This window comes from Rhizophagus irregularis, chromosome 10 (assembly GCF_026210795.1).
Source record: "Rhizophagus irregularis chromosome 10, complete sequence".
Lineage (NCBI taxonomy): Eukaryota > Fungi > Glomeromycota > Glomeromycetes > Glomerales > Glomeraceae > Rhizophagus > Rhizophagus irregularis.
Window position 1 is genome coordinate 1,620,765 of NC_089438.1, and position 24,392 is coordinate 1,645,156.

Below are 24,392 nucleotides of genomic sequence, written 5' to 3' on the forward strand. Positions count from 1 at the left end.
AAGGTCCAAACATTATTTAAAGTACTTGGACGTGACAAAACAGATGTAAAGATGATCATGTTTCAAGGATGACATAATTGGGTGGCTGGTTTTTTTAATTGCAGGGTATTTTGTTCACTGATCATTGTAATTTATTAATAACGTATATGAATTTATATGAAGGACAGTTTTGATTTATTAGACTTATTGTATATTATATTGTATAACCAACTAGTTGGACCCCCACATCCCTAGATATATCTTCATCAGTGTTGGTACATGACCGGATGTGACCTAAATGACTTAGTAACTAAGTAATTAATCATATAGTCATTTTAGCTTTAAAGAATTTGGTTATAATGATATATAATCACGTGATTTAATAATGTGATTTAATTTTTACCGTTATAAAATTTCAAAATTTATTTATTATTTAATATATCATAAATTTTTACAACAAATACTATAAAAATTAAAACATATGAATTAATTTTTAAAGTGCTGAATAAATCTGATTTTCCTGTAAATAAGCAGAAAATCCTAAATTAGAAATGAATAAAGATTGTAATAACCATTTTGCTGTCAGATCGTCTGCAGGATGAATTGTTCTTTCTCCAAAATTAAAGTTATTATTTATTTCACTATCTAAAAGTATTTTATCTTCAAAATGATCAAATGTATTTTCACATTTAATAGCTTCAATCCACTCTTTAACAAATATATTTCATCCTTATTCTTATTCTTCAGTATAAAGTTTAGAAGAGTCATTTAAAGTCACATTATTACTTTCATTTTCGCTATTATCATCGTCACTAATCAACAAATCATTAGAGCTCCAAACAGTTCCAGTTTGAACTGGAAACTGATCTGAAACTGACCAAAAATTCGGTTTGGTTCTCAGTTTGGTTTTGGAATCGGAATCATTCAGTTCGGTTCAGTTCTATTTTATTTTAAGAAAAAATGCAAAAATCAAAATAATTCGGCAATTATGGTGTGCGTCACCTATAAACCACAAAAATATCATGTGACTTTAAAATTTTATACGTTAAGAATTAAGCAGTAAAATACAAATTTAAACCGATAAATTAATAGAATAGCATATGCTGAACATTTTTATCAGTTTACTTTTTAAGAATTAATATAAAAATTTAATTTTATTAAGCCTGAAAGTTCGAGAATAAATCATATGATCTATATGGAAAAATGGAAAATTTTGGACTGGTGATCAGGATAAATGTTACGTGAATTTCATATGAAAATGGCGTTTTTTTGATTAATTTCCCCACACAACAATTATGACTCGTCCATCTAAGAGAAAAACTAGAGGAAAAGAGCAGATACGAGACAATAACGGGAAGTTTACAAAACGACCAAGGCTATCTGATGGATGTGATGAATTAGGTGATGAATGGGGTGATAAAAATGACAGTGGATGGGATGAAGAGTTTAGTTTATTAAACGAAAAAGAAGCTTTTGAAGATAAACCTCTTGAGTTAACCTGGTCAGATAACACCCACTTGGAAAAAACAAAACGCGGACCATATCTTACTGGGAAAATAAAAAAATCAACATATTTTGATAAATATAGACCAAATGGCTCCTTTACAAAAGCTGCAAAAGGAACCATAAAAATATCAACTTTCATGAATAATAAACCAATACCGGATGATTTTGAAGACGTTCTTGATGATATGGATGAGGAAGAACGAAATCAACTTGATGTGGGTGAAAGAATCGAAAATTTAAAGCATATCGGCGGATTTGTTCACTTTTGCATAATGCTAAATTTTGAATGATTTTCATAATATCTGTCACCCAAAACCGGTTTGTAATGTCATGAAATCATCTGATTGAATATCACTTGACTAAATAATAAGTCGAGTGAAAATCTACATTTGCGAAACTTAAATTATTTAACGTAAAATAGACACAAAAAAACCCATTTCGTTAACAAAAAACCCATTTCTCACCTGCATAGTATTTTTAATGTGTATTATTAGAAAGTAAGTATGTTTTAATAAAACAAAAAGTAAAATAAAAATTTATATAGACACAATAGCTATGAATATTTATAAAAGTATTCTAAGACTCATTTAATATTTAAAAAATTTTTTTTTTATAATAACTTTCATAAAATTGTCCATTTTTTGCATTTTTCAAAACATATTATTAATTCTTATTTATCTTGCTGTAGACAAAATAAGAACTTTTATATTCAAACAAATTGTAAGCATATGTATTATTGATTTTACACAAAAAAGATTTAGAAGCTATTGTATAAAGTGAGATTCCACAACAGATATTATCAGTATTGCTAAGAATAATATTTATTGTATTTTGGCTTAAAAGAACTATTTATCAAATTTATCAAATTATTGTATTAATAAAACCAAATAAAATTTTTTTAATGTTCGTCCCAGGTCCTACTGTGCCATATGTAATAATTTGTGTAACAAAAGTACCTTAAAATAAACATGTTAATTAGAGGGTGAACAAATCCGCCGATATGGACTGATCTTAAAGAAAAGCAGAAGATTTTAACAGCTGCTGAATATAACAGGAAACGTGCAATATATGAGTATTTGAAAAGATTAGGTGAAAATGGAAAAGGAAAGATGAAAACCAGCAAAGAAGCCGCACAGTTGATTTTTATTGATTGTGCACCATATAGAGCAAGATCAATTCAATACTGGGCAAATTTTTGGCTTCAGCATAATCGTCTTCCAGTAAGCCGTCAAGGAAGGCATCAAAAAACAATACGATTGATAGATGATGAAGATATAGCAGAAGAATGCCATATATAAATTCGATCTCAAGGTGGAACAACTACTCTATTGAAGTTTAAGGAATTCGTTGAGCAAAAATTGCTTGCAAATTCTGGAATAACAAAAAAAAAACCCATCACCATGAAAACTGCGGCACGATGGTTAAATGTTCTTAGTTATACTTTTCAATCACAAAAGTAAGGTAAGAAGATTAATTAACACATTGTTATACAAAAAAATAACCTTATTATTTAAATATTAAGGTATTTATTATGATGGTCATGAACGTCCTGATGTTGTTGAATATCGAAAATCCTTTTTAGACGAAATCTATAGTTATGAGAAGTATATGGCGAAATATGAAGGTGAAACTATGGAACGAATACCGCCAATACTTGAATCTGATGATAAAGAGGTAATTCTTGTAACGCATGATGAATGTATCTTTTACTCTAATGATGGAAAACGGGGTGTATGGGCGAAATCGGGAGAATTGCCATTACGCAAAAAAGGAAATGGACGTTCGATAATGGTTAGTGAATTTTTGTTAGAGGAATGTGGACGACTTAAATTAAATATACAACAGCATCAAGAAAATCCTTTTATACCTGAAGAAGTACGCGTGTATCTCCAACCAGGCAAAGATCGTGAAGGGTATTGGACAAGTGAACACCTAATTAATCAAATAAAAACAAAAGTAATTCCCATTTTTGAAACCCTTTTTCCCAATTGTATTGCATTATTTGCATTTGATAATAGCTCAAACCATGCAGCATTTAACCCTGATGCTCTTGTAGCAAATAAAATGAACTTAAAACCCGGTAGCAAGTAACCAAAAATGAGGGATACAGTTTTTGGATTAAACAATCAGCACCAATCGATGGTAAATGAAAATGGAAAGCCCAAGGGAATGAAACAAGTTTTAATTGAACGAGGCTTATGGAGAAATGGTCTAAATGCTGATTGTCAGTTGTGTAAAGATAAAGTGGATGATGTAACCCGAATTGATTGTTGTGCCCGCCGAATTATTTCATTACAACCTGATTTTATGGAACAAAAAAGTGCATTAGAGGAAGCAATATTAGAAGCTGGGCATAAATGCATTTTTTATCCAAAGTTCCATTGTGAACTTAACTTTATTGAAAGATATTGGGGGCAGCAAAAAGATATGCTCGTGAGAATTGTGATTATTCATGGTCAAGCTTGCAACGTGTTGTTCCTGCAGCTTTAGAATCTGTTGATACAAAAATGATAAGAAAATTTGCAAGGAAAACATGGCGTTATATGGATTTATATAGAAATGGAATTACAGGTAAGTTGGCAGAATATGCAGCCAAAAAATATAAATCCCACCGCTGTATTCCTGAATATGTATTAGACAAGTTAAATAAATTTGAATAAAATTAAAAAAATGCACGCGCGCAATTTTTTTTGTCACCGAAGTCACGTGCAAATAGTATCATATCACGTGAAAATCTACATTTAAAATTTCAGACTTTGTGGTTTATAAGTGACGCACACCATAGTAATCATATAAAGACGAGCAATATTTCATTAAAATCATTTCACCAAAACTATATATGAAGTTGAAATTAAAGCCTAAAAGTAGAAATATTTCAACTTGGGAAGGTCAAAAGTCAAAATTAAAGTTGAAATGGTCAAAATTACATCTTAGTCATGTGATTTTTATAATTATAATTTAATATAAAAATTTTAAATGTGAATAACTCCGTCAATATTGATGCTACAGATATGAAATATATATCATTGGAATCCTCTCGATGAGCTGAATCCAACCGCATAAAAATCATAAAAATCAAATAACTGGATGCGGAGATTGTTAGCTTTGAATTTTAAAATTATTGCTTACTATAAAAATTATAAGACTATTTAATACCAAATTTTAAACGTGAATAACTCCGTCAATATTGATGCTACAGATATGAAATACATATCATTGGAATCCTCTCGATGAGCTGAATCCAACCGCGTAAAGATCATAAAAATCAAAGCACTGGATGCGGAGATCGTTAACTTTGAATTTTAAAATTATTGTTTACTATAAAAATTATAAGACTATTTAATACCAAATTTTAAATGTGAATAACTCCGTCAATATTGATGCTACAAATATGAAATACATATCATTGGAATCCTCTCGATGAGCTGAAATCAACCGTGTAAAGATCATAAAAATCAAATCACTGGATGTGGAGTTCGTTAACTTTGAATTTTAATATTATTGTTTACTATAAAATCATATAACTATGACGTAATTTTGACCATTTCGACTTTTGGAGGGGCTCAAGTCGAAATCATTTCAACCATTTCGACCATTTTGGAGGTCAAAATTAACCAATTTCAGTTTCATGTATAATCGAGACGCGTCGAATGGTAGTAAGATCATCTCTCTAGCCTTGATATATCACGAGATAATTAACGCTAAACATTTTTTATGAAACTAGCAATAGAATCGTATCTATTGATCCTAGAGAATGATCTTGGCATCATTCGATAGGTCTTAATGAGATGAATCTAATGAGCCTTTTTTCATTTTTTTATGATCACTACATAACAAGTTATCTTAATTTTCGCATTTTTTAAATTTTTAAATGTCAAAAAATAAAAATTCTGATCTAAGATATAACCCATCTTCTACTGATTGTATTAGATCGATCTTTAGCTCATTAGAACCGCCTCAATGAGACGAGTTGAATGACGGTAAGATCATGTCTCTAGCATTTGTATATCATGAGATAAATCATACTAAGCAATTTTAGAAAATTAGCATTAATAAGGTATCTATTGATGCTAGAGACATGATCTTACCATCATTCAACTCGTCTCTCTGAGACGGTTCTAATGAGCTAAAGATCGTTCTAATACAATCAGTAGAAAATAGGTTATATCTTAGATCAGAATTTTTATTTTTTAACGTTTAAAAATTTAAAAAAATGCGAAAATTAAGATAACTCGTTATGTAGTAATAATAAAAAATAAAAAAAGGCTCATTAGATTCGTCTCATTAAGGCCTATCGAATGATGCCAAGATCATTTCTCTAGGATCAATAGATATGATTCTATTGCTAGTTTCATAAAAAATGTTTAGCGTTGATTATCTCGTGATATATCAAGGCTAGAGAGATGATCTTACTACCATTCGACGCGTCTCGATGAGACGATTCTAATGAGCTATTGCTCGTCTTTATACGATCACTGGTTGCCGAGTTATTTCGATTTTCACATTTTTTCTTAAAATCAGATAAAACCGAACTGAACTGGACAGTTCCGGTTCAGTTTTCATTCAGTTTCAGTTTTTATCTGAACCAGAAAAAAAACTGCACCAAGCAAACTGACCCGTTTAAAACTTTACCACTAGACTTAGTGTTATGGTCCAATTTTTTAAATGGACCAGTCCAATTAACCAACTAAAAATTATATGTAACTGGACTGGAACTGGACTTAATGTATTGGACTAGTCCAGTCCAATTAAATTTTTCTAAACTGGACTTAATCCAGTGACCAACACTGACTGGAATAGTTGCATCTATTCACTTGCCGAATTCTGCGCAATATCGTACTATATGTGATAAAAAATTAAACAACAAATTTCTTAAATATGAGGCAGAGTGAAATGATGTAAAAATTATTCATATCGGTAAGAGTGAATTAGTAATATTGCATTACTTAATTTTTTATTTCAGTTGCTAATTCCCGATTTATGCTTTAGTTTCAAAATTTCTTAATCTTAGAGGGAAATATTATTTTACATAGTATGTGTCAATATAGATAAACTAAAATTCTGTAAATATGGGTGGAATAGTTTATTTCAGAAATCTAGTGTAGAAAAGAGTATTGGTGTGAAAATCTCATAATGATAGCATTATATATTTTACTCATTCTTTTTTAATTGCAAAGGTATCTGCTAAAAATATATACTGTATTATACAATATGTATTACTATATTCATTTATAATTCTAATAAATTTGCAATTAAATTCGCATTCGTTTTTATTATTTTTCAAATACTTTTTGTACATTACTTTTATACAAATTACTAATAAAGAAAATCATGCAATACAATCTACTCTACGAATGATATATGAATATATTGGATTTAATTGTAGAATAAATGTTAAAATCAATACTTTTTTTTATTTTTTTTATTTTTTTGCTTCTTTTTTCTGCCACTTTCCCATTTTTGCTTTGTTGAATATTTAGCATCAATATAAACATAAGATTCTGGTGATTTTGCAAATTCTTCAGCTTTTTTATCATATGCATTTATTGGTACCAATTTGCGAGTAACCTCATCGACATAATAAAGATTTTCGTGGTGAAAAAGATAATTTGTCAAAGCTTCTTCCAGATTATCTCCTCCACGTATCATGCTATCATCTATGCGAGACCAAAAATAAATAACACCATTATGATCTTTTAGCCAAAAAACTGAATCATTACGTGCAAGCACTAGGCAGAAATCAGTAATGCCATACATTCCGGCGAAGAGTGCGATCTCAATATCATTCAAGGCTTTTTTGTCTATCTCATCGTGATATGGTTCTTTATTCTTCAATAGTTCAAGAAGATCCTGGGTGTGCTGCGTTTCATGATCATTTTGCAATTCGAGCAAAGTACTTTCATTTTTTGTATCACTGTTTCCATTGCATGAGTTCTGATCAGTAGCCTGGGTAACTGTGATGCTAGATGAAATAATGTATTCATTTCGACACAATTCCTGAACTGCCAAAACTCTTGATTCATTTCCAAATTCCCATTCACATCCCAAGGAAAGAGATGATGATTCAATAAATCGATTTGCTGTTGGTAATTTACTATTTGTTTTCTGACATCCCTGTTTCCTATTGTTGATGCTCTGAACGAGATCATTTTGATTTTGTGTTTTTTCTTGCGCTCTGATATCCACGTCACACTTATTACTGTTGGCGGGTTCTCGAGTCTTGACTCTAAAATTAATATCCACTTTGCCAATTGATCTAAATGCCGAAACAGCCATTCCTTCTGCTGATCGAAAGAAATTAGAGACTTTGGAAGTTTGCCGATATTGATTGTATAAAAAAGGGCAAGAGTATCCTATATAATGATAACTGGGATCTCTGCTCCGTCTATGTTCATTATCAGATATTTCGGTCTCATGTTCTGATATATTTGAATCCTTTGTTTGTGATCTCTAGAATATCATACAAATATTAATGTGACACTTGCTTAAAATATGGCATAATATTTAAACTACATACATATATATATATATATATATAGTATATAATACCTGTAGGGTACCAGAAATTCCTTGTATAAAATTTTCAAATTTTCGTCTGTCTTTAAAAGTTTTGTTAAGTACTTCCATAGCTATAGTAATACTTTACAGGTTAAAAAAAAAAAGACAAAGAACTTACTTCTTTTTTAGTATTTATATTATTAAGCAGATATGAAACATATTCTTTGATGTAACATAATGTAATACAGTAAATATTTATATGACATCTATGACATCATTGTGATCGTACACATTACTAATTTTGAGATAGATAATTGTGAGAAGGCAAAATCTGATTAGCTGATCATCTCGTAATCTGAGGAGACACATCTGAAAATAATTTAGCCATTGTAAAAACTAATTCTGTGATAAATAAGTTTTAACAAAATGGGCGCTTTGCAGTAGAAAGGGATGAAACTACTAAAAAAAATAAAAAATGAGTTAATATAAAATCTGAACAAATTATAGCATTTAGAATATTTTTGGCATATAAAAGAAAATTTGAATTTTTTTAGTAGTTTCGTCCCTTTTTACTGCAAAGCGCCCAAATAATACTTTATTAATAATATAAATAAATACAATAATATGTTTGGTGCACATTTAAGCACATCTAAGCATATTTAAGTATGTCTGAAATGTGTAACAGATTACGCTAAAATTGGTGACAAATAACAGGTGACAAATAAGTTTTGGACTAAAAAAACCAAGTCCTTTAGATAAATAGTGTTTTTGAACCTCAGGCTTATACGTGATCATGTGACGCTAAAAACTGCTAACCATCACTCCTTACTCTAAAGCTAATATATTTGGCGTAATCTGTCATACATTTTGGACCAGCCACATGTAAAATCTGTAACAGGTTACGCCGAATACAGTACTTAGCAATCAATTGGAATTGACAATTAAACTGACTGTTGTGTCAGTACTTTATTTTTTGTTGCCTTTTTTAATAAAATAGTTTATTTTTAATAATTACATTTTTAATGGTTATTTTTCTTTGGATTTTTAAGAAAAAATAGTACTTTTTTTTGTCTTTTTACTGGTTTTTTTTTATTCTCAAAAAATAGTTTTTATTATAAGTAGAAACAAAATTTTTAATGTAAAATAAAAATATAAGAAAAGTTCTTTACTACAACTTGCAGTATAAATAAAGAAATAATATCTTATGGTTACAAATTATTTCTTTGCAATATATAAAGCATTATAATGCTATTAAAAAAAATATCTTTAATTTGGTCTATTGTTCAACACATTTTTGGTCAAATTATGTTCTTTTTTGCCCAATTTCTTCTTTTTTTGGACAGGAATAACTTGAGGGTCCAAATTTTCTTTTTCTTCATATTTTAGAACTAGGTAATTTCCTCTTGGCACTACTTCCTTCTATTTTACATCATTTGATTGATTCTACTTGAACTCAAATATATGCACCACTCTTAATAGCAATCATTATATCTATATTACAATTAATATTATAAAGATAGGAAGATAATTGGGGAATAGATTTTGATTTTGCTGCATTATACCGACTTTTAAACTTATTTAATGCAGTTCATAACATTTGACCAGAATTTTGATAATCTGATCTAACAACTTCTAAAAATAAAGTAAACTCAAAAAGATCAGTTTTTCCAAGTTCTTTGTTTACTTCACTGAGTTTACTTAGTTTTTCAGCTCCTCTAAAAATAAGAATTGTAATTTACAAATTACAGTATATAAATTTCACAACTGGTTGACAAAGCAAAAAAACCTTATCTCTATTCAGTAATCAAAGTTTTATTTGATATTCCTAATTTCAGATTATACAATTTCTTGATTCTGTAAAGCAGTTTGTGCATGTAATGATATATAAAAGGATTTATTTTCAGCAACATAATCTAAAGATTTTTCAAAAGATAATACTATTTAACTTTATATAATTAAAAAATTTAATGAATATTTATATTTACCAAGTGCTATATAAGCATAAATCATATGATCATCAGGTGTTAAAGATGAAATAAAATTAAATATTGAAATGTGAAACTTTGTTGAAACTGCCCCTTGATGTTTACAAGGAGCGCCAGACATTCTAATAGGACAGGTATATACTCCAATTTCATTATTTATAACATAAATAAAGTCATTATTCTTTGTATTTGGTACTAAAAATTCATTTGCTACATTAGTTTTTTGAATGGAGTTTGCATCTACTTTCTCCCATCCAGGATATAAGAACCATTTTGCAATGCATAAAGTTCCTGGATACTTATGTGCAACTCGGAATAATCGCCTTTCATAGAATCTTTTCATATTTATGATAATAAACTGAAATACTTGTATAGGATTGTAGGCTTGTGTCCTTACAAAAATAATATCCTTTATTATACCAAAACTTCATTCAATATAATTATTAGTATGATTACTATGCATTGGTAATCCTATATGAAAGAATAAAGCCCAAAATTGTTAACATTCCCATAAAAGTTCAAAGTGTTTTTGTAGTTTGTTCAAATTCTTCACAATGTGCATTCATTTCTGAATCTGATGACACATATAAGATTTTCTTCATTTTCTCCATAATAGGTGCATGATCTTCTTTATTAATACTATGTTTTGCATTATGAAGTCACCTCCAGAATGCTTACAAGAAATGGAATATATATAAAAGACGTATTTCTATAATAAATTTTAAATTAATTAATAATTAGTAATTTATTAATTTAATTTTATATTTTGTAATAAATTAAGTATAATAAACAAATTACCATTTGGCCAACAAAGCTCTAATGCATTATGTTCTGCAGCTGAATCGTCTGTTAAAAAAACAATTAGTCTAATTTGTGGACTATGACCATAAAAAGCATTCATTAGGAAAATTGTTTTCGATAAATTTAGAGCTCTGAACAGGTCAGCCAAATTCAGGTAACCTGACCTGACCTGACCTGAAATTCAGGTCAGGTATGAGATTTTTAAAAAAAATTCAGGTCAGATATGAAGATTGACCTGACCTGATTGACCTGTTGACCTGAAACTATTGATTCTGCTATATAATAAAAGTGAGTTGCAGTATTGCGATTCACTTTTTTATATTGATTTTATATAATAAAAGTGAGTTGCAGTTAGGGATGGGGTCGGTTCGATTACGTAATTTTGAGCAGTTTTTGGAACCGATCAAAATCTCGTGAGTTTCGAACTTATATGAGCCAAAAATCTTATTGGGAATAGAGAAACACTAATATTTTTACAATAAATAAAAAAAAAGAAAATTTATAAGTCAAAACAATTTTTAATAGCTTTTAAAAAATTGAACTGAACCGGTTCCGAACCGGTTCTAAAAACCGGTTTAAAATATGATCAACATCAAAATTATGATGATCATGAACCAACTATTGATTGTTAACCAATCAAAATTTTTTTAATTCATAATCAATATATGTTCGACTTGTGTCTTTAATTTGACACATGTAGCTCATATTTTTCTTAATGGGAACCGATGTGGAACCGACGGGGAACCGAAATGGAACTGAACGAACCGTCCCCATCCCTAGTTGCAGTATTGCAATTCACTTTTTTATATAGATTCTATATAAAAAAAGTGAGTTGCGGTATTGCGATTCACTTTTTTATATTGATTTTATATAATAAAAGTGAGTTGCGATATTGCGATTCACTTTTTTATATTAATTCTATATAAAAAAAATGAATTGCAGTATTGGGATTCACTTTTTTATATGATTTTAATATAAAAATGTTGAATCGCAATATTTCAAGAAAAAATGTTGCGAAAATATTTTTTCATAATGTTATATTAAAAAAAATGGGTTGCAATATTTTTTTTCAATATTTTAATAAAAAACGTTGCAAAAATGTTTTTTTTCATAATATTATATTAAAAAAAAAAAGTTTTGTACCGTTTTTTTCAATACTTTAATAAAAATAGTCCTGAAATTTTTCAGGTTTCAAATCAGGTCAGGTCAAACAGACAACCTGATATAACCTGATCTGACCTGACCTGAAAAAAAATTTCAGGTCAGGTTTATCAATTAACCTGACCTGACCTGACCCATTCAGAGCTCTACATCAGATTTCAATCAGGTAGGGGTGGGAGTTAAGGCTACTAATTGAGAGAAATCAGCTGATTTAGGACCCCGAACAATACTGATATAGGTAAGGTCCAGAAAAAAAAATTTACTATTAGCTGTATGCAGCACTTTTGACTATAATCAGTACGCATTTATAGCTCCTAACCCCTGAAATTTTTACAAAATACGCATTTTAATCCTCTAACTTCAAGTCAGTTTTTAAAATTTTAATTGGCTCTTTTATTAGTTGTATCAAATTGTTCTCTGTCTTCGTCTGCTTTACATCCCGAACATGCTACATATCTATTTAAATAATCTTCTTCATACCTGTGGTTTAATTTGATTCCTTTCCCACATATACATACTACTTTTTTTGCATTAATAATATGAGTAATGTATTTATATTAGCCAATCACTCTTTACCATATTTCCAATGAAACATTATTTATGCAATACAGAAAAGATTTTTTTTGAAAAAAAAAAATTTATTTTAAGATGATCGTTAAATAAAATTAATTATTATTACTTATTTCCAAAAATATACCAAAAATAAGCAAATCCAACATCATACCATCCTAAAATCAAATCAAAATTACATAAAATCAAATTCTAACCTTATCAAAATTTTTTGATGATTGTACGCATTTCCAAATTCTAACATATTGAGAGATACTAAGATGACGACGCATCTTCAGCTCCTACCTATATTAGTATTGTTCGGGATCCTGCTAATTTCTGGCACACCCCTAATGATAAAATGAATGTTTATAATGCTTTATAATAATGCATTGTAAAGATTTTAAATGTGCTAAGTTATAGCATTATACTGTTATATTTGAGTCATGAAAAATCAATTTACACGTATACAAAATTAGCATAGCTGGGTGTCCTATATGCACAGCGCTTTTGGCTAAATCTGGTATAACTTCGAATTTATAGTGTAATCTTACTAAGCGGGCTACAAATCAATAAAACTGTCAAAAACATTATGAATCTCTTAACTATTAAATCCATATAAATTTGGTATAGGTTGATAAAGAATAGATATAATTCACTAAAAACACTATAAATCATTAAAACACTATAGACTATTTACAATTATAAAAACGGTTAAAACTAACTGTTATTCTGGTTTAAATCCTGTAGTAGTGTAGGCGCTAAACTACAATATAGGTATAGTAGTGAAACATCAGAAATGTGGTATTTTTTATGTTCATTATCCATTTAAGAAACTTTTCAAAGAATAGTAGATTTATCCATATGACTGAAAGATCATATAAAGATGGGGAATTTAAAGCTGGAAGACGTTCAATTTACATTTATGTGACTTCTTAGTATTGATTGTGAAAATATCATAGAGTGCGCAAATGATCATCTGAAAAAATGCATTACAGCTAAAAAGGCGCAGTACATCTATACAAAAGAATATGAAAAAAGGAGAAAGTATTGATGAGATTTTTATAAATTATTCTGTATATCTACAGCGTGATTATCATAAGCATAATACAGACTATGAATTTAGAGAAAGAATTGTATAATAGTGCACAACAGGCTTGGAGAACTTATAAGATGATCCTGATGAAAAGAAGTTTTTAGGTTTAATTATAAGAATTCCTATAATCAATATGTATTGTATTATAATTGAGAAATTCTAGCTACTGCATATTATCAGAATAGTCCTATTTTATTTCTTCATGTAAGTGGGTAGAAAAGAATTTTATTTGTATACTATAATAATTATATATGATCATGTAACAGGATGAGGAATAATTATTTACCCCAGTATCACCCCAAGATTTCTAAGTAAAATTCCACTTTCACGTGACCGGTGATGTTTAAGGGGGCGTGAAAAAAAGTTTTTTCACCACTAAAAATTTTCAAGTCCCCAGAATACTTATGAAAAAATGAAAACGGTGGGTGTGACACAGGGTGACATTTTATGCAGGTCATGTGGGGTGAAAAATCTTGGGGGAAGATAGGAATAATTAGTCTCACCCGGGGTGAGGAATAAATTCAGGTCAAAAATTTTGAAAATTCAAAAAATATATTATCGGTGACAATCACCGGAGTATCACCGGTGATCTTTAATTTCTAAAATCTATATCTATATCTCTATCTATATATTAAAAAACACTGCAATCACGTGGGCGTTATGTTTAGATTAACCATATAAATAAGTCATTTGAATTGTGTAACCCTATTCGTCGCCAATGTTACACAAGACCAAAAAAGGAAATTTTATTTCTGGCGAAAAACTGAAATCGTCGGTTACACAGGAATCCATAAAAGGAAATTGTCGGTTACGCAAATTTCCAAAAAAGGAAATTTTGTCTTCTGTTACTTTTCAGAGAAATTAAAAAAATTGTGTTGCTCAAATTTCCAAAAAAGGAAATTCTTTGCAGATCTTTTAATTCTGGCCAGAATTACATATTAACTGTTGTCGTAGACAACAGGTGAACACTAGTACTATATAATAATTGTTTTTGTAACGTTTAGACTACCTGTATAAATAAATTTGAATTGCGTAACATTGCTCCTATTGGGCACTTTATCACGTGACGTTACACCAACATCCAAAAAAGGAAATTTTGCTTCCCACAAAAATAGGGAATTTTGGTTTCACAAATACTCCATAAAAGGAAATTTCTGCGCCGATCACATAATTCCGGCCAGAATTAATTGTTACATGCAGGTCACGCTTTTTTTATATGTATGTTTACCGTTGCAAAGCAACGGGTTAACGGCTAGTAACAAATAATTTATAATTTTAATAAACATTTTTGTAATTTTTTAATTACAAGTGTTTAAGTATTTAAGATAGTAAATATTCCTTTGCTTTTTATTCAACCATGAAAATTTTTCTAAGATAAAAAATACAAAATAAAATTCACCATGTTAGCATGTTTTTGAAATAGTTATTCATACTTTGAGCAGAGTTAAAAATGATGTAAAGTTAGTTCTGCCTGAAATTTCGCCCTAATGCGGTACGGTGGTGATTACTACTGAAGATTTAGCAATTTTCTTATTATTACAGTTTACTGTATTTAAGACAATGAACATTAATGTATTCTCAAAATATTTATTGTTAATAAAGAAAATAATAATAATAATAATGCTAATAATACTACAAAATATACTAAAATAAACATTATCTAATGTGTTAATTAATAACATACAAAAAAAAAAAATTTCTTGATATTTGAATTTTCTAATTGTTTAAACTTTCTAATACTTCCTTACCACTCAACTTACTAGCCAAATCCATAATAAATTCTAATACATTATTATCCGGTTGTTTTGGTTGTTTCTCTTGTTTCTCAAATATAATGACTAAGCTAACGAATTCATCAATACGAATAAAATAATAAGAGTTTCCAACCGTTATATCATGAAAATAATGTGGTGTAGTTCGGCTGAAAGGTGTTTCTCTATTTGGATCTTTATCTTGCATTATTGATATAATATTTGGCAAATGATTTTCTGGTTTTTCCTAATAATAAGTTAATAAAAGATATTAAAAGTTATGAAAAGATTTTATTTTCAATTGAACTTAAGAGCGTATGATTTATAAATAAATATTCTATTAATGTACTAATAATATATACATAAACCTCAAAAATACACAAATAATTAAAATATAACTAACCTTAGGACTACAGTAAATCCACGGGAACGAATTTATACCTGTTGGTTTGTTGTATTGTACCCCGCTGCCAACATATCCTTGTGGATAAAATGGTATGTCATTGCTTACTTCATATAATAATGAAATACTAAATGCTCCTGACTTATTCTGATAATTTCGGATCCTATATGTTTCAAGTAATTAATAATTGTAAAAAAAATTTTCAAATAAATCGTTCAAAATATGTGTACAAACATTCCATGATAATCAGTATCAACTTTTCTCCATAATGATCTGATATCTCCTCCAAAAATTGTCTCCCTTTCTAAAAGTACATGCATAAAATACAACGTCATCCTGGAAGTAAGGTTAGATAAAAGCTTTTCAAGCCATTGTATGTTATTAGGTGAATCATTTCCACGTTTAACCTGCTTTGACTGCTTCTGTTTATATATAATTAGTGGACGGTCTTGTGTAACAAAAAACTATCAGTAAATGATATCATTACCTCTGAAGAGAAAAAATTAGATATAGCGAATGAAAAGGCACTTGTAGGTTCTTCACTGCGATTGCTCGATTTCTTCTATAAATAATCCATATATAAATTGATGATACATATTCATCCTTCGCTAAAATTATTTATTTACCTCAGGATATACTTGTTTTGAGCAAACCTCTCTCCAAGAAGAAAGATTTGATTTTGCTGTATAAAGAAAAATTGCCGAATTTTTAAAGTTATATGTCACAATCGCCTTACGTGCCATAAAAAGATATTTTAAAATCTTCAATTCGCTTCTAAATTAATGATAAACATGCCAAATAAAAGTGAAAATATTAAATTTAAATTTAAATAGAAAACAACACAAACCTACTTACTCGACTCCTATACCTAATGGCCCCAATTTTTCATTTAATCTGTGTTCTTCAGCTTTAGATCTAACAGGTTCGATATCATTAACAATTTTCTCATCATTAATGTTCGAGAAATGTGTAGGAATGGATCTATAACTAAAAGAAACAAATTGTACTTTAAAAGAACAAGAAAGAAATTTCTGAATGATCTGAATGATTAAACTTACATCACGATTTGTGATTGTCGAATTTCTATAAAATCCTGTAAAGTTTTGCAAAGATCGTCTACATCTAACTGTTCTCCATTATTTCCATTATTGAAAGTAATTGTAGATGAAGATAACTTATATAGATTTTTTACCAAATTTAAAGCTTCAGTGTATAACGCGTATAAGTACTTTGAAATTTATAAAAAGAACGTATAAATATTTCTCAAAGATGCTATTTAATTAATAATAAAGAAACAACGCGCGGTATATTGAATGCATTTAATCCGTTCGAATAATTCAATAATTCTCTATCCTTGTGCAATACACAAAATCGAGAACTATTAGATAGTTCATTATAAGTTAAAATTTAGGAATAATTCCAATTGTTTTAAATCGTTCTAAAAGAACGTAATTGTTTCACCCGATTATAATATTCGAATATTGGTAATGCATATGTGAAATATAATAAAAACTTACATCTTCTTTTCTTCTGAAGAGCTTTGTTTTTAAATAATCTAACGAAGTATAAGATTGTTCACACTTTGTAAGAGTTTGAAGTATAGAACCTAGTTGAACGTTTGACTATATACGCACACGTTAGTGAAAAGGAATGTACAATACACAATAAAAAATAAGTAAAAATTTACTTTTGGAATTTTATTAAAACACTTAGTCGCTGTACCAAAATCAAAGCAACCAAGTGCTTGAAAATATTCTTTGATCAACTGTTGCATTGTATTTTTTAAAAGAAATGATATTTATTTTACTAATTTGTCTTTATAATAAAATATACAGTAACTTTATAAAACAATTAAGTATGTAAATAAATATTTGCTATATGATATTTTAATATTCACGTTTTTTCATTGTTGTAACTTTTTTCTTTACAATAAATATTACATATACAGTAGGTCGCGCGGAAATAAGATGGATGTTTACACATTTCATCCAATAAATTTCATCCAATAAATTTCATACAATAAACCAATCAAATTTAAGATCTATTTCGTTGATTTTTTAATTAGGATTTTTTTTTGTAGACATTATTTCCTGCGTAAACAAAAGAAAATATGCAAAAATTTGAAAACGGATAATTGAAATTTGAAGCCAATCAGAAAATTTATTAATTCATTGGGTGGTAAAAAATGATATCTATACATAATATGACTCGGTTTACGATTCAGTCTTGATAGCGTTAATCTGATATTTTCCGGATTTCTTTTTTTTAGAGAAAAAATTGAATTATGTATTTAAAAGAATGATTATAATTCGAATAAAAGCTAACGTTATCATAAAGAACTTACCAAAAATGATAGACAACACCACAACCATTTGCCCTTTAAAATTGTACTCTGCGAGTTTCCAAGTATAGAACGGATTAAAGGTTTTGTTAGCTTTTGATGATAATGACCAGTTGATCGAAGAATATCCTAAGTAATAAATTTTCGTTTAGATTGTTATATAATATTAATGAATAAAAATACGGAATCTATTATGATACTACTTCTGAAACAGAGCCAACTGCTTCGGCAAGAATTTCACCAGTATTATCTTGTAAATGCCATATTATTATACTCTTTGAATCATTCTTTATGTTCCATCCGGCGATTGAGACATGAGTGATAAAATGGTCCACATATAATGCACTGTTGGACAATTTAATAATATTTTTTAATGGGACATGTAAATGCCTTCTTAAGGTATTAGTTGCTAGCCATCCCGTTGCCAAGCTAACTATTTATTGAATTATTTATTTAGAATTGACGTTAAAAAATGTGAATTATTTTAAAATGTTTATTTACCATTATATATCAATGTGCCATATGAAACATCTCCAACAACTTCGGTTAAACCATTCATGTCTTTAAAGGTTCTTAGACCTTCTAGTACTATATATTGTCCTATGTAATATTGTGATGTAGTGCGTCCAATACTCCCCCAAAGTGTTACATTTGTACCCCCTAGTAAAAAATATATATATATTAATAAATTTATAGTTTAAATTTCGAATTTAATTTGTTGTTCTCTTACCGGTTTTGTCACTAATTTTTATCACGTACATATCGATTGAACACCCATTATATTCTTGTTTACACTTAAACAATAAATCCTGAATTAATAACTCTCTAGGAAAAGTTTATAAATAAGAGAATACTCACATTTTCCGAGATGCTATCTATTCTTCCAAAAAGCGTGACATTTATACCTTGTAATGGCATATTATTAATGTAAAAACGATCCGCATGAAATTTGTAGTCTACTAAATACTAAAAATTTTGAACATATTTAACAAAACGCTTTATAAAAATAATTTCAAAATTGTCTGAATAAATATTTACCGATTTATCTTGAAAGTTTAATTTGCTTTTAGGATCATTCTTAAACTTTTTGACATTCGGATCCTGCATAATTATACTTTTAATAATTATAATAATTTATCCTGTTTAACTTTACAAAACTAACCTTAATAAGTTCGCTCAATGGCAAACAAAACAACGTGGTGCAATCTGTATACATGAAGACGAGGTCTCCGGGGCTTCTTTCTTCAATATATGGCATATGTATCCCTAAAAAATCTCCCTAATAATTAAATTTAAGTAAATAACACATCAAAATAAATGGTATAATAGAATTCGAAACCTTCTTACCATTTTAAATAAATCAATCATATTCATCTGCAAATCGAACAAAATAAGAGTAGCTGTCATAGAGCTTGACATATCGCGAAGATTGATACGTATTTGCTTGTAAAATCCCGGATAATTTGCCGGTTCCTCATTCTCGATATGCACAACCTAAATAAAGATATGTTTATTAGTATCTATTACATATTGCTTGTACAAAAGAAACTTACCCTTGTCCAAAAGTTATATACTCTCCCTTTATAAAAATCGGTTATTGAGAATTCTGATATAGAACTAGGAAACTCTCTTTCTATAAAACTTTCGTCTGCTGAAGTAAGTATGATAATTAGATTCTCGGTTTGAAGAATTAATCGAGAATTCCTTCTTGACAATCCGGAACGATTGAATCTCACTCGACGATTAACTTTCTATAAAGGGATAATGATAAGTTTTATTAAACAAACATTTCATTTGAGAAGCAAATATCTTACTTCTTCAAACAAGTGCTCATATTTGATAAATCTTTGATCAAGTATCATATCAACCGTTTTAGACTTAGCATAACTGTCAATCAAAGTAATATAACGTATGTAAATAATTAAGGTTAAATATGGTTAAATGTAAATCCTCATAGTTAAATCATAACTAAAAAAGGATATAAATTGTGCCTAGTTTTTGACTTCTTCTGGATTTTACAACTATTAGTTCATAGCTTCTTACTTCAGTATTATTAGGAAAACATAATGAGTCCATTAAACAAAAGTCTGGGAATTAAACAATCAAATTAACCCAATGTTTAAGGAAATCAAATATTCGACCTAGATATTACAGACGTACTTTTAGCTATACCAATTCTTTCATCGGCACTTTCAGCTTTCCACTATAAAATAAATTAATATAATTAATATAATTAATCTAAAAACACGTGACTGGATTTAATGGTACATACTCTTGTTTCTAATTCGCTCAAGGAAAGTAGTTCATTTTGTCCTTGTGGACAATAAACATAAATTTCTGCCATTCTAGCACTTAGCCAGCCCCTTTATAATAAAATGTAATAACTTATTATTTCAGAAAACTAACTCAATAGTGAGACAACGAGCATAACTTACCAAGACAACGGATCAGTTTCGGGATCCTCATTAGCGTTTTCTTTCATATCTCCCATTTTTGCTTTCGGAATGATATTTTCTTTATTGTCTTCCTGTAAGCTCAGATTTGCCTGTCTTTTTTTAAACAGTTCAAGTACATTGTTGCTTATCATACAGCGATAATCGTCGACCAGCTGTTCAAACATTTATGAAAAATCCTCGAAAGAAACCTAAAAGACTTAATTATTATCTGTTATTAATACTTTGTAAAGAAATTTAAAAAATATTCGAACGAAAATAATTGGTTGATCGAAAAATTAACGCGTGGGGTTAAATTGACGCGTCAGTCGCGTCATAAGTTCTGAAGCTCACGTTACTTTACATTTCTTGGGTCACAGGCCATGACGCGTCTGGTATTAAGGAATTTACAAAGAAATTACGCAACCCGATGTATATCAATAAGAAATTTAATAATAGAGAGCAATATAGGTTTATGATGGATTTAGAAAACTCTTTGAGATAACGAATTGAATGATGCAAAAAGCGCAGAATTATCGTAAAACTAGATTTATTTAATAATTTGATTTCATAACCCTCAATTGCTTAAAATTGCTTAAATATTAAAATCCTGCTTTTATTAAAGTTTTGTAAGTCTAAAAGTCTTACATTAAATATTATAAACCATTAAAATAATAAAATTCTTTTTTTCCATATTATGAATAAAAATATTATTAATAAATTATATAAGAATTTTTTTTGTAGAAAAATTTATTGGAATAATATATAAGAGGGGAGTACCAGAAAAATAATAATGAAGTGCCGTGACACTTATATATAATAAGTTTAAAGAGATTCGTGGGATTTATTAGACCCACGTTTACATAAAGGGTATAATAAATAACGAAATTATGACAAATAAAATATAGAAAAAGTATATATTCTAAACTACCAGCGTTAATATTTAACTAACTCTTTTGAAGTAATGGATAAAGTGTAGTGAAGTAAAATTTTTTTTTTTCGTTGCCTTCAAAAAGAATCAAACCACCCATTTTATATTAAAAATTAAACCCACACTAAAACAAATGATTCTATAAAAAAAAAAGAGAACTGAAGAACCTCTAATAACTTCAAGCTTTGTTAAACGAAAAACCTTTCTTCTTTGCTTTTTCAGGAGTAATTGGTCTACCCGACTCCAATCGTCTTTTCTTTTCTTCTAATTCTAATCGCTGTTTCTCCAGAGCATCCTTCATTTCTTTATGGCGAGCGTATAACTCTTCTTCAGATTGTTTCAATTTAGCCTCCTTCTCCTGGACTTTCTGTTGGAATACCTGTTTCATTTCAGACTCCATTTTTTGTAATTTGGCTTCATGGAGCTGACGTTCTTCCTCCATCTTGGCGAGTGGGTTTACTTCCTTGAAAACAGTTTGGTCTTGCTGTACCCCCATAGTTTCAAGCTTCTCGGAACGATAGTTCTCGTATAGCACATCGTTGGTGTGTTCTTTGAGCTCTTCCATATGAGTTCTATATTTTAAGTATTTTAAAGTATTAATTGATAGTCCGAGATAAATAAAATGTAAATAAGAATAATGAAAACAATGATAATAAACTGACCGAATAAGCATTTGTCGAAGTTTGACAAAATCGTTATGCTCTTCATTATCTACTTCAATTACACCCCATGGGTATTTACGACCACGAACGCGACGTCCATCAGGAAGTTCAACTTCTTTGTCGCTCCCAACAATTGCAAATGGAATTTTGCTCTTTTAGATAATGAAAGATTTTCATAATAAATAAATTTATAATATTATGTCTGATATATATAGAATAATAAAACAAGTCGACATACTATTATTTCCCTGTTCTCTGCTACCGTTTCTTCATCATCATATTCATACTGTGGAGCTTGATATATTTGAATTTTGTGATAAGCAATATCATCTAGAATACGTTGTTTGAATTGTTTAATTTCATCTTCGGTCAATGTATCTGATTTGGCAATTACAGGAATGAGGTTGACTTTGGTATGAAGTCGTCGCATAAATTCAACATCTAAGGGCTTAAGTCTTTGTTTCAAAAATGAAGATAAGACGTGAGTTTACAGATTCTTTAATAGTATACCACAATTTCTTTTAAATTATAACATACGAATGGCCAGTAGGAGCAATGAAGTAAATGCAAGCATGAACGCGATTATCAACCATCTTACGACGATTTACGCGATTTTCTTGCTCAAGATATGCATCAAAGCGAGTTTCGATATTTTCGAGAATTGGTTTCCAGCTAATAATTCAGAAATAAATGTGAGATAGGATAAAATATTTATGCAAACAAGATACAACATTTTTTTACCTTTCCTCGTTGTTAACAAAATCACCAAAACCAGGAGTATCAACAACCGTAAGCCTTAGTTTAACGCCATTTTCTTCAATGTCTGTTATAGTTATTATAAAAGGATTATCACATCATATATGAAAATTTACCAAAATCAAAATCGGGAACATACCTGCACTGAGAGATTGGATTTCCACAGTCTTTGGTGTCTCATCTGATGGTTCAGCTTCACCTTTGTTTGGATAGAGAGTGGTACCGAATAAAGTATTGACGAGGGTTGATTTACCTAGACCAGATTCGCCTAAAAAAAAAAAAATTAATTGCGACTTTAATTAGACAAGTTTTAATTTAATAAAATAATTAAATATAATACTTGCCAACTATCATCACCGTAAAGTGAAATCCTTTCTTCACAGATTTCCTATGTACCTGGTTGGGAAGGTTAGCAAAACCGACATATCCTTGAAGTTTCTTTCGGATAACGCTATTAATTGCCGCCTAAAATATAATATAAAATGGGTTAGAATTAAATAATTCGAATTAAAGTTATGAAATGAATGTTAAAATATAATTTTTTTTTTTTGGGTCTGTTTCTTGATTTTTCTATTACACTTTTATATTTTTATAAATATGTATGTTGCCTTAACAATTACTTACTTTCAGCAGGCCTGAGGCCGGGCCACTTCCGGTTGTATCTGTTGATTTTTTTTTAAAAAAAAGATATAATGTGATATCAATTTATGTTATAATTACATTTTTTCGACTCCTCTATTTATTTACATAACTATTATGATTAAAAGTGACTACTATTTAGTATTTACGGCTAATATTTAGCAATCAGTTAAAGTTATATAAAATCCTAGATAAGCAATAATAATTTATATCATTTGATTTTAATTTCCAATAATTAAATAAATGACCTCTCAGATGATGTCCAAGATTTCAAAGATGAAAGTTGATGCGAAATAAATACAAATAAAACACTACCCGATAAAAACATTTCAATTGCTTAACGGGTTTCATTTTATAAATAATATAAAAAATAAAATTACGTTATTAAGACACGTACCAGACATTATTATTAAGTATAGTACAAATGGGTTATGGTTAGGTATTAAAACGGTTAGGAGAGAGAAGGAAGCGTGGAATTATTAAATTAAATAAATCTATTGAAGGAATGTCTGGAGTTGGCGAAAAGACACACAACAACAATGCAAACAGCACAGGTAGTTTTTCTGCCAAAGGCTAAAAGGTTGGAAGAATTTATTTTTGAGGGTGCGAACAGTTTGAGTTCAAGGTATCTTTTCGAACATGGTTGGGTTATCTTGCTGCATATTGTACAAAATAACCAAAAAAAGAAAATTTGTGCACCCTCGTTTTATATAAAATCTACTTTTTAGAGAATTATAAAACCAATCAATCCACTTGGTGTTTGCTTGCTTTCCAAGTTAATATAAAATGATCAAAATTGTGTGTTATTTTAGCATCGTACAAGGTGGTTTTGAATTCAGATAGGTAAAATACCATTAATAGTATTAAAAAAAAAAAAAATTTGTAAATATTACAGTTGTGAT

At 29.1% G+C, this 24,392-nt stretch overlaps 9 protein-coding genes across 9 annotated transcripts; 4 read left to right on the forward strand and 5 right to left on the reverse strand.

Annotated features, from left to right (window-relative positions):
* Positions 1-1,274: 1,274 nt before the first annotated feature.
* On the forward strand, positions 1,275-1,775 carry OCT59_001857 (uncharacterized protein; the record flags this gene model as incomplete). The annotated part of the gene is made up of 1 exon (XM_025311561.1): positions 1,275-1,775. One exon carries the CDS (start codon positions 1,275-1,277, stop codon positions 1,773-1,775), a length of 501 nt encoding a protein of 166 aa, XP_025170416.1.
* A 678-nt stretch (positions 1,776-2,453) lies between these two features.
* Positions 2,454-2,783, forward strand: OCT59_001858 (uncharacterized protein; the record flags this gene model as incomplete). Its single annotated transcript, XM_066144123.1, has 2 exons — positions 2,454-2,467; positions 2,540-2,783. 2 exons carry the CDS (start codon positions 2,454-2,456, stop codon positions 2,781-2,783), a joined length of 258 nt encoding a protein of 85 aa, XP_065995320.1.
* Positions 2,784-2,910: 127 nt separating this feature from the next.
* Positions 2,911-3,576, forward strand: OCT59_001859 (uncharacterized protein; the record flags this gene model as incomplete). Its single annotated transcript, XM_066144124.1, has 2 exons — positions 2,911-2,941; positions 3,008-3,576. 2 exons carry the CDS (start codon positions 2,911-2,913, stop codon positions 3,574-3,576), a joined length of 600 nt encoding a protein of 199 aa, XP_065995321.1.
* A 48-nt stretch (positions 3,577-3,624) lies between these two features.
* On the forward strand, positions 3,625-3,975 carry OCT59_001860 (uncharacterized protein; the record flags this gene model as incomplete). The annotated part of the gene is made up of 1 exon (XM_066144125.1): positions 3,625-3,975. One exon carries the CDS (start codon positions 3,625-3,627, stop codon positions 3,973-3,975), a length of 351 nt encoding a protein of 116 aa, XP_065995322.1.
* Positions 3,976-6,885: 2,910 nt separating this feature from the next.
* On the reverse strand, positions 6,886-8,112 carry OCT59_001861 (uncharacterized protein; the record flags this gene model as incomplete). Its single annotated transcript, XM_025329391.1, has 2 exons — positions 6,886-7,935; positions 8,035-8,112. 2 exons carry the CDS (start codon positions 8,110-8,112, stop codon positions 6,886-6,888), a joined length of 1,128 nt encoding a protein of 375 aa, XP_025170415.1.
* A 1,707-nt stretch (positions 8,113-9,819) lies between these two features.
* OCT59_001862 (uncharacterized protein) lies at positions 9,820-10,311 on the reverse strand (the record flags this gene model as incomplete). Its single annotated transcript, XM_025327617.1, has 2 exons — positions 9,820-9,896; positions 9,969-10,311. 2 exons carry the CDS (start codon positions 10,309-10,311, stop codon positions 9,820-9,822), a joined length of 420 nt encoding a protein of 139 aa, XP_025170414.1.
* A 4,482-nt stretch (positions 10,312-14,793) lies between these two features.
* OCT59_001863 (uncharacterized protein) lies at positions 14,794-17,708 on the reverse strand. Its single transcript, XM_066144126.1, has 9 exons — positions 17,417-17,708; positions 17,247-17,351; positions 16,788-16,957; positions 16,585-16,716; positions 16,356-16,503; positions 16,217-16,291; positions 15,964-16,151; positions 15,730-15,892; positions 14,794-15,573 (listed from the first exon to the last, which is right to left on the reverse strand). Exons 1-9 carry the CDS (start codon positions 17,501-17,503, stop codon positions 15,292-15,294), a joined length of 1,350 nt encoding a protein of 449 aa, XP_065995323.1. The 5' UTR covers positions 17,504-17,708; the 3' UTR covers positions 14,794-15,291.
* A 168-nt stretch (positions 17,709-17,876) lies between these two features.
* OCT59_001864 (uncharacterized protein) lies at positions 17,877-20,690 on the reverse strand (the record flags this gene model as incomplete). Its single annotated transcript, XM_025320839.2, has 15 exons — positions 17,877-17,987; positions 18,074-18,199; positions 18,274-18,503; positions 18,572-18,730; positions 18,801-18,864; positions 18,929-19,036; positions 19,109-19,171; positions 19,233-19,349; positions 19,418-19,564; positions 19,624-19,821; positions 19,885-19,979; positions 20,053-20,157; positions 20,231-20,273; positions 20,343-20,433; positions 20,506-20,690. The coding sequence occupies 15 exons, from the start codon at positions 20,688-20,690 to the stop codon at positions 17,943-17,945; spliced, it is 1,776 nt and encodes a 591-aa protein (XP_025170411.2). The 3' UTR covers positions 17,877-17,942.
* A 407-nt stretch (positions 20,691-21,097) lies between these two features.
* Positions 21,098-24,101, reverse strand: OCT59_001865 (uncharacterized protein). Its single transcript, XM_025320838.2, has 9 exons — positions 23,888-24,101; positions 23,476-23,513; positions 23,196-23,316; positions 22,991-23,119; positions 22,837-22,918; positions 22,633-22,767; positions 22,334-22,550; positions 22,096-22,247; positions 21,098-22,005 (listed from the first exon to the last, which is right to left on the reverse strand). Exons 1-9 carry the CDS (start codon positions 23,892-23,894, stop codon positions 21,612-21,614), a joined length of 1,275 nt encoding a protein of 424 aa, XP_025170410.1. The 5' UTR covers positions 23,895-24,101; the 3' UTR covers positions 21,098-21,611.
* Positions 24,102-24,392: the final 291 nt, after the last annotated feature.